We start from the raw sequence: 9,805 nt of genomic DNA, 5'->3' as shown, positions 1-9,805 counted from the left end.
TGAATCCATAAACATAGAACTTGTAAACATATGGCAAATATGGCAGTTGAAATGCAAACAGTGGATACAAGTAGTTTACTAAAGTGTTCAACACACAAAAAAAAAACAATAGGTTTTGTATCTCACAAAATGGTCCCCATTCCGCACAGTCTGAGTAGCCATTTTGACTATCCTCTTCAGCAGTGTCAGCTGGGAAATTAACCCCTTTACTTCCGCAGGGGCTGGCAAAGCATCCATGTGATGCCTGGCAAGCCTCTATAGCAGTGAAGTGGTTAAAACAGTAACCTCCAGTCAAGGTTGATGAGCGTCTTCGTAGTCCGTTCCTGACAGGGGGTCACTGTCGTATTGTAGGCACTGACCAAAGGTACATAATTTTAAGAACTGTCAGTTTGGCATAAATCTCTGAAAGGAGTCCTGCTGACATCAAGAATGTTCACAGGCTGTAAACAGTTTGCCACATAAAAATTACTTTTTACGCTCCCTGATGTCTTTCCCCCGGTCTTCTTTCTCTATTTTGTCTTTTTCGTGTTTTTCTTTGTCTGGTTTGGTAACACTGTCATAGGATGGGGGAGAGGTTGTTGAGGGAGTGATGTCTACTTTATCTGTGGTGGAATTTCCATTTAGTCGGTCACTCAAAATGTCTTTTCGTGTTATTAGACTATCTCCATCTTTGCCCTTGTCTTGATTGTACAGAAAGGAAGCACGTTTAATGGATTTCTTCAGAAGGTAACATCGGAAAGCTCGTTGGATAATAACGGCAGACTGTTCCTCTTGTTTTCTACGTAATGTAGATGTAATTGGTTCATAAGAGGCTTTGGAAGGGTTGGAGGCCATGAACCTTTCTTCCATTGGTTGTCTGAGATTATCCATTTCATCTCCTTCACCCAACACACGCTTTGTGAAGGCGAAAAGGATGTCAAGGCAATGAATTCTGTCACCGCTTACCATGGGAAGATCCATTGCAATAAGTTGAACATAGTTTGGTTTTGGTATACGAAGAGGTGGATCCAGTGCATCCGCAAAGTCAGCTAATTTACTATATTGAATAAACTGTGTCGCATCTGGATCAAACTTTTCCCACACTTCGTAGAACATCTCAAAGTCATCCTCCCCTAGAGGTTCTGCACTTTCCTCGGTAGCAACACCAAAATTCTCCAAAATGACAGCAATGTACATGTTGACTACAACTAAAAATGATATGATGATGTAACTTACAAAGAAGAAAATCCCAACAGAGGGGTTACCACAATCACCTCTGACAGAACTCCCGGGATGTTCTGCATGAGGGTCACAGTCTGGTGCTTTACTGTTAAGAATTGGTGCCAAGAGACCATCCCACCCAGCTGAAGTTGTGATCATAAATAAGCAAATCATGCTGTTGCCAAAGGTTTCGAAATTGAACATATCATCAATTCCAGCTTCTTTCTTCACATAAGCAAAGTTGGACATTCCAAAGATGGCATAAATGAACATAACGAGGAAAAGCAATAACCCTATATTGAATAATGCCGGAAGAGACATCATCAATGCGAAAAGCAAAGTACGAATTCCCTTTGCTCCTTTAATAAGACGTAGGATGCGACCTATTCTGGCGAGTCTTATGACCCTGAACAGGGTGGGTGACACAAAATATTTCTCTATTAGATCAGCCAAAAACATTCCTGTGGGTAAAAAAGAAAATTAAATAAGTGCACATAAACAACATATATTCTGCAAATATTTTTTTTTATATATATACTGCCTATAAGCCTCAGCCTATGATGATGATTTATATGATCTACTGCCCAATGAGTGGTCAAAAATAATGATTATTCGATTGCCCAATTTTTGAAAAATACATGCTTTCAATAGATTCGAGTCTGAAGAGAAATTTGATGTCAACTTGACCTAAATATTTTCACACAAAATGCATGCACATAATGAACATAAAACAACAAAACTGCCAGATAAAATTCATTGAGAAATAGGTTTGTCATGCATAGGCATTTATGCTGCATCCAATCAGACAAATTAAAACTGACTCAATACCATCTGGATTTCTGGGCCATCATGAAGCCAATCTTTCATTTCATATTATGAATAGATTTTAAGATCCTGAACCAAAGTAGACAATCCCGTCTTTTCTAGAATGATCAAGTATATTCACCTTCTAAGATATATAATAAGGTACATCATATGTAAGAAAATCACCCATCTTAAGAATCTAGACCAGTCTATTGTTTGTCTTGTTGGAAGACCATGGGTTAAGGACCACTGCTTTTAGACCCTGCCTAAGTACTTATTGGAGCCTACAAATTGCCAACTGAACTAAATTCAGTCAGAGCAGTGAGACCACAGAATTCTCTGCCACAGGATTTAGTGATGGTTAACTTGTTGAAAGAGTGGTCTGGATGATTATCCTGAGAGATATAATTCTACAAGTTGGATTTCTGGAAACAGCCTGATGATTGTCATATTTGATGTCGGGATGGAATTTTATCATGAACATAGAAGGCTAGTGTTGTATTAGTAGTGGCAGGGGATTTAACAGATGAGTAACGATTCATTTAAAAAAAAAATCTGATTTCCTATAGTTATGCTACTTTTTAAAACTCCTTTTACAGATTTAGGCCTAATACATAGTGTGCATAAGGAACATAATATTTATACTCAATGGAGCATTTAACAGTTTGCTATAGGGCCCAGCCTTTCCTAGTAACGTCCCTGGTAATGGCCACTTGGGTTTGAAACATGATTTGTTTCCCCCTTTCAGTATTTGCTGTTTTGATGTCCTACTGCTTTTAATGGTGGAGTTATAGATTTTATTTTGTTTCTGCTGTCCATCACCATTCTTTGAGTTAATCATACTTTGTTACTATACTGTAATGTGCATGTGGAGCATTTCGCCAAACCTCAAGGAGCCCATCTAGGTTTGGCTGTAAAGCTATGCACTGGTTCATAGGAACAAATCAGCCCACTTGTTCAGCTAGTCAAGAATATTGTATGGGCTCACCTTTTAAGTGGCAACATGATTTGTGCTTTCAAATATTTTTTTGATTTTTTTAAAATAATTATTCAATGAGAAAATTAACTTTTCTCAAGTACCATATACAATCTTATACCTACAAGATATACCTACCTACAATAGATAGAATGACAACCACAAAATCAAATATGTTCCACCCCATTGTGAAGTAATAATGCCTCAGAGAAACAAGCTTCAGTATACATTCTCCAGTAAAAAGCACAATGAAGACTGCATTAATCCAGTACAGGTTGTTCTCCTTTTCGTCACTTTGGTCATCAGTTTCAATCATCATCGTTACCATGTTTAAGCAGATAAGAACCATGATGGTGATGTCAAATGGTTGCATGGACACAAAGTCGAAGACTGCACCTTGAAATTTGTTCTGAAATAAGATGTAAAACATTGTACAGTATATCATTTGAAACATAAATTGAAAATATGTACTGTACTACTACATCATTGTCTACATGTACAATGTTAAAATTCTTTTACCTGAGGCCTTGGAACAGGCTTTTGTGGTTTTTTTGATCCTAGCTTTTTCATTGCATTATAATATTTCTTTTGTTCCTCTGTCATGAAGATATCCTGACCTCCGAATTATAGGAAAAAAATCAAAAGTGGTTATGACAAAGGAATTCTTTTGTATTCTGATGCATCATCTATGCGGTATGCACTTTTCAATAGAACATATTCTTCCCACCCACACGCCATAATGCTGTTGTATCAAATCTTAATGGGTGATAAATTAGGTTAAGTTCTCAAACATAAAGCTCTACCATGGACCCATGTGTAATGGATTTATGATATGCCACCCATATAAATCTGTGCACTCATAAAGTGCCTCTGTGTGCCTCCGATTAGGTACATACTCTCCTACAGAAGATATACTGCCATATTATGTTATGCTAGGTTGCTCTTCTGTAGCATACCAAGAGCCTACAATGACCTTTCAGTATGTGATGTTTTGATGTCCTACTGCTTTTTATGATGGAGTTATAGATTTTATAGATTTCAGTATATATCAGCATAAGCTTCAGTACAGACTCTGTGGCTTCTTAAACCATACCTTAATCGATTCACACTGCCAGTCAAGCCATCTAAAGGTGCATATGTTTGCTAGGATACATTTGAAAAGTCTGATGTAGAAATATACAGAAATACACACCAATATCCAACCACCCAACAATTTCAAAACTTGGCTTTTCTAGAAAGGGGCGTATTGCTGTTCCTGGGACATGTGCATTAAAATACCAAAGTCTCGGAATTGAAACAAATTACTTGCTGGGAAATACATTTAGTCACAGATACTGGTATCGACTTAGTAGTATGGAAAAGTGTACAGTAGTGCCAGGGGTTCACCAAGCCTTTCTGCTGCCTGAGGCAAAAACTGAAAGGTGCCCTAACCCTCCAATGCCAATTTCTTAACCCCTTCCCTCCAGCCCAACTGTTAAAGACATACTTGGAAAACATTACATACTGAGCTACAAAACATACAGGGTAATACAGTGCCACATACTGTGTCCACTATGCTTCCCAATACTATACTGCAGAAACAGATAATCCCCCTTCCGCTGCCTTCCTCTTGCCCCTACCTGGTGCTGCCTGAGGCAATCGCCTCACCTCGCCTCATTGGTGGTGCACAGCGTCTTGCTCCCAATCACCTCTTTTCCCCTGCATTATGCTGCATTGGTTGTGCTGGTGCACATGCCCGGTCTATTAATGAGTCGATACTTGACAATTATCCCTGACTTCAGCCAATGCAAATGTGCCCAGGCTTTATGAGTCCTTACCAGAGTGCCCAGTGCCTGATCAAAAAGGTACTGTTGGTTTTCATCAGAATTGGTATTTGTTTCTGCTTTCTATGTGGTTGACTCGGCATGTTTTCCTGACCAAGTTCTCCTGTATGCTTTCTGACCTGATCTCTGGACGACCTCCACTTTTTACTGAAATCTGTCAGTTTTGAATCTTGCACTGTCTGACTACATCTTCTGTCCGCTGCCTTGGTACCATCAGAGAGGCAAAACTTCCTTCCTCTCTATGTGTGAGCCATGCATAGGGGGTAGCAAGGGGACTCCCTGTGAGTGAAGAACTCTCAGTGCTTCAGACTTACTTCCTGGTTTAGTCTTGCATCAAATCTGTTAGTGACATAGTGGATCTATGTCTCCATTTTCCATTGGGACAGTTACTGTACATGTGTGTTTTCATAGAGCTACAGTGCATCGTTTTTTTCAATGGGTGTCAAATGGCAGAGACATGGCCAGCTTTGTTTTGGTCAGCCTGTTATAATGGCTTACAGAGTGTATGCTGGTAGCGCCATATTCTACACAGAATATACTGCGTGCAACGTGTTGTGCAGTCTATGCAGTCTATAGAAATTCTTTAGTACATCTTAAGTGCAACATTGACAGCCTTCAAAAGTTCGGCTGAAAAAAATGGTCTCGAGAAATTTTAGAGGGCATTATAGGGAGGCAGTTGTACATACAGTGGGAGTCATTTATCAAATATGCTTTGCCAGTTTTGTGATGTAAAAAAGTGATGCCCGCGTGTAAAATTTGGTGCATAATTTTGCAACATTTGGTGAGCCTCGTCACATTTAGAAACGGAGTGAAAAGTAGATCAGGATTTCAGATTAAAACACCTTTAGGTCTCATTTATGATGTGCAACATTTTAAACAGTCACAAAAATACCTCATCTCGTGCCAGGCAACCCCCCTGGCGTACCTTTACCGACATACACGGCATTGCATTTGTACCAAATATATTATTACTCTTAGCCATTTCACAAATTTGGCGCAACCTCACTAAGCAAAGACAGACAAAAAACTGACACTCAAACTACCGCTAACGATAAATTCCTTCCAGTATGTATCCTTTAAGTAAAGGTAAAAGTTAAACACATATTTACGAAAGAAAAAGTGCAACTTTATATCTCTAGACAATAAAAGTGTAAACATAAAATACTTATCTTCTTTTTCTGTTGATTAAAATTATCAATGATGACACCAATAAAGAGGTTGAGTGTGAAGAAGGATCCAAAGATGATAAAAATAACAAAGTAAAGATACATGTACAGATTGTCTTCATACATTGGTTGCTCCTCTAACTGGAAATGAAAATAAAGGAAAAGCTGAAGACCATTTCAATTTGAGCTCTTTCTGCCCATTTTGTGACAAGCTTATTAAGGGCTAGGTTTTCAAGTCTGTGACTTGAGAGTAAGCTAGAAAATGCACTGGCACTGTGAACAAGAGGGAACCACACAGAACACCAATACAAGCAATGTGTGTGTTGTTTATCTAATTTACTTTAATTGCATATTAAGAATATACATAATTGTCTAAAATTTCAAGGTGCATATTTTTGCTAGGATACATTTAAATGTCTGTAGTCTGATGTAGAAATATACTGAAGAAATACTCTTTTACGTTAAATAACACAAAAAGTTATAATAAAATGTTTTTTTTTAAATGTTTCTCATAAAAGACTTTCATTGTATATTTATTTATTTTGCCTTAAAGGGGTTGTCTCACTTCAGCGAATGACATTTATCATGTAGACAAAGTTAATACAAGGCACTAACTAATGTACACTATAGTACATGTTTGTGCTTAGTGCAATTGTCTGCATTTTGTATGTGCACCCCATTTCATATGTACAGCGCTATGGAATGAATGGTGCTTTAATAATAAATAATAATAATAATAATATAGTAAAAAGCACCTGCACTTTTTTCTAGTGTGCAAGCACGGCCACCGCTGCCGGATTGCAGGGTAGTCGTAACCTCTGGAAACGAGCAGTGTATAATGTGATGGAAAAATGAACCCAGCCAGCAAAGGAGGCAACATGGACAATCACAATACATTAGTAAGTGCCTTGTATTAACTTTCTCTACATGATAAATGGCATTTGCTGAAGTGAGACAATCTCTTTGATGTAGCGTCAACATATTCTACAACATTGAGGAGCAGGGACATAATATTGTCAATTTATACTACAAAGCATTGATGTGTCCTCATCTGGAATATGCAGTTCATTTTTGGGTACCAGTTCACAGAAATGATGTTCTGGAGTTAGAAAGAGTACAGAAAAGAGCAACTAAACTTATACAAGGCAGGGGGAGGGGGTCTTATTTATGAGGAGAGATTTAAAAAAATTATTTATTCTTAAGAAGAGACATCTAAAGGGGACATGACTAACGTACAACTATGTAATACCATAGAACCTTATTATCCTGAGCTTTAGTTCAGTGTAGTAGAACTGCGGGAGGTTCATGCACTGATATAAGGGTGCAATACAGCCATTCAAAGTTGACCTTAGGCCAATTTCATGAAATGCCAGTTAACCTGTTGGCATCTTTTAAAGTTTGGGAGGAACCTGGAGGAGCCAATGTAAAATCACAGTGAAAATACAAACTCCATGCAGAGGTTTCCTTTGGCTAGTGCCAAACCCAGGACCCGAGTTCTACAAGACAACACTGAGTCTACATGTTGCCCAAAACAACTAGATATGCCAAGAGGTTCCATGCCAAGAGGAGGAGTGGCCATGCATGCGTTAAAGTCATTATAATATCAGGGGGGGAAAGGTAAGTAGCCATAGTTAACTGTTTCCAAATGGTATTTCTCTTTGTCTATAACTGACCAAACATGCATAGACACTTTTCTAAGAAATTCTGGTAAATTAAGACCCCTCTACATGACTTCAGTGGCATATCTAATTCATATGTAACTCAAATAGAAAAAGGTTGTTATTGTCTAGCCATAATCCTGGGGTATAACGTGATATTAAAGGAGTTTTGCACTTTGTTTAAACTGATGATCTATCCTCTGGATAGATCATCAGCATCTGATCGGCGGGGGTCCGACACCCAGGACGCCTGCCAATCAGCTGTTTGAGAAGGCAGCGTCACTCCAGCAGCGCCGCGGCCTTCTCACTGTTTACCGCCGGCCCAGTGACGTCACGACTTGTATCAACTGGCCTGGGCGCGGCTAAGCTCCGTTCCCTTGAATGGAGCTTAGCCCCGCCCAGGCCAGTTGATACAAGTCCTGATGTCACTTGGCCAGTGGTAAACAGTGAGAAGGCCGCGGCGCTGCTGGAGCGGAATTTGCGGACCGCAAAACACATACGGTCATGTGCATGTAGCCTTATAATCTGTTTTATTTGCCCATAGCCACCAATCAGAGCACAGCTTTTAGTTGGTTGCTATGGGCAACTAAGACTGATTTACTATTAGGCACTTTTTCATGGGCCACCCTGTATAACCTAATGACTTAAAATCACACATAGATGTAAAAAGATTAGTGAAGGTGCAAGATGCCACACACAATTGTAAAATTTCGCTCTTGTGATCACTGATGTAGAAACCTAAATCATTGTCAACAGTGTAAACAGTTCACAGCACAGAAGAGTCCACAGAGGGTGCGGAATGTAACTGTTTGCTTGACAAACGATTCACTACATGATCGCAATTTTTACACGATACCCTGTGTATGTAAGGGTTGTCATTTGAACAGCAATGACTTTAGTTTCTCTGACACAACGAAAAAACGTACCTTTCGTGAATCAACTGCAGCATACATAATGTCCATCCACCCTTTAAATGTCGCCTGTAAAATGTATATGATTGATTACGTTTCATTGGAAGATTGATCGTGAAACAAGATGTATAAGAGTACATTTAAAATGTAAAAACCTGAATGCATAAAATGCACTAATACAGCCTTAACAGTCTATACAGTTTTCATTTAAAAAATCTAAATAAAGTACAACATAGATATACATGATTAAATGTTACATTTAACTGGGTGCATTGAAAAGGATTGTTTTGCTTAGAAAACCTATTAAAACTGTATTCCGCATTAAAGGGATTGTGCAGTGGAGTAATACTGATGAAGGATAGGTAATCAATATCAGATAAGGGGGTCTGACTCCCATCAGCTATTTGAAGGTGAGCACTACTTCCTCTTCAAAGTTTACCCGTATGTTGTCTCCTTTGCAGAGGCGCCGCAGTGTAAGCACATCTGCCCCGTCCCATTAAAGTGATTGCGATGAGCAGCTGTAATTACATTGCACTACTGCTACAATGGAGACTACATGCAGGTAAAGAGGAAGCAGCATCCGCAACCCCTTAAAGCAGCTGGTCGTCAGGGTTGCAGGTAGGTTGGACCCTGCTGATTTGATGTTGAGGATCTATCCTGAGGACAAGTCATCAATATTACTCCACTGCAAGGATTTGAGGAATACAATATCTTCTTATGGAAAACGCCTTAAACAGCGCGTGGAGTCTTATAGGCCAGGCAATGTTCCTCTGTAATTCTGGAAGGAAGGTATGAAAATGAGCTCTTAACTAGCTCTGCCTCTAATGCTACCAGATGTAAGGCAGCTATTATAAGTCAACGTTCAACCTTCTAAGAGGCCTTGAGGCATGACTTGGATAATTCCAAGGAGAAATAAGGAAATGCAAAGAAAGATAAGGGGGACTAAGACTGGGTGTGAACTGTGAACTCCGACAGTCCATTCCAGTGGAAAACAAACTGCCAGATATGGCGTAGCCAGAAACCACCATGCATCATCGGATCTCCATTTATTGTAATGGGATCTGGCAGGATCCAACTGCTTTCTGGCATATATGCCTCGTTCACTGTAATGGGATGATCCTGCGGGAAAGAGCCTGCTGGCTTTTAGCCTGACCAAAAATGTCGATTTTTATTAATTTTTTGTCTAGCTAAAATCCAGCATATACACCTGATGCAGTGAATTCTAGCAGTTTGTTCCTCGACTAAGGCTAGTTTCAGATTAGCATCA

At 39.2% G+C, this 9,805-nt stretch overlaps 1 protein-coding gene across 11 annotated transcripts in view; it reads right to left on the bottom strand.

Annotated features, from left to right (window-relative positions):
* Positions 1-465: 465 nt before the first annotated feature.
* Positions 466-9,805, bottom strand: part of LOC121009050 (sodium channel protein type 2 subunit alpha-like) — a 190,344-nt gene continuing 181,004 nt past the window's right edge. For 7 of the 11 annotated variants that reach the window (XM_040441961.1, XM_040441963.1, XM_040441965.1 and 4 more), the window contains 5 exons: positions 8,554-8,607; positions 5,975-6,110; positions 3,500-3,606; positions 3,119-3,389; positions 466-1,661 (listed from right to left, as the gene is read on the bottom strand). In XM_040441961.1, the coding sequence (XP_040297895.1) occupies positions 466-1,661; positions 3,119-3,389; positions 3,500-3,606; positions 5,975-6,110; positions 8,554-8,607 (1,764 nt within the window). Of the gene's footprint in view, positions 1,662-3,118; positions 3,390-3,499; positions 3,607-5,971; positions 6,111-8,549; positions 8,608-9,805 lie in introns of all 11 variants that reach the window. The other 4 variants (XM_040441959.1, XM_040441967.1, XM_040441960.1 and 1 more) reach the window with 2 other exon arrangements.

The sequence above is a fragment of the Bufo bufo genome, chromosome 7, assembly GCF_905171765.1.
Source record: "Bufo bufo chromosome 7, aBufBuf1.1, whole genome shotgun sequence".
In the NCBI taxonomy this organism is placed as follows: domain Eukaryota; kingdom Metazoa; phylum Chordata; class Amphibia; order Anura; family Bufonidae; genus Bufo; species Bufo bufo.
The sequence above is the reverse complement of the archived record's forward strand: the minus strand, read 5'-3'. Positions and strand labels throughout refer to the sequence as shown.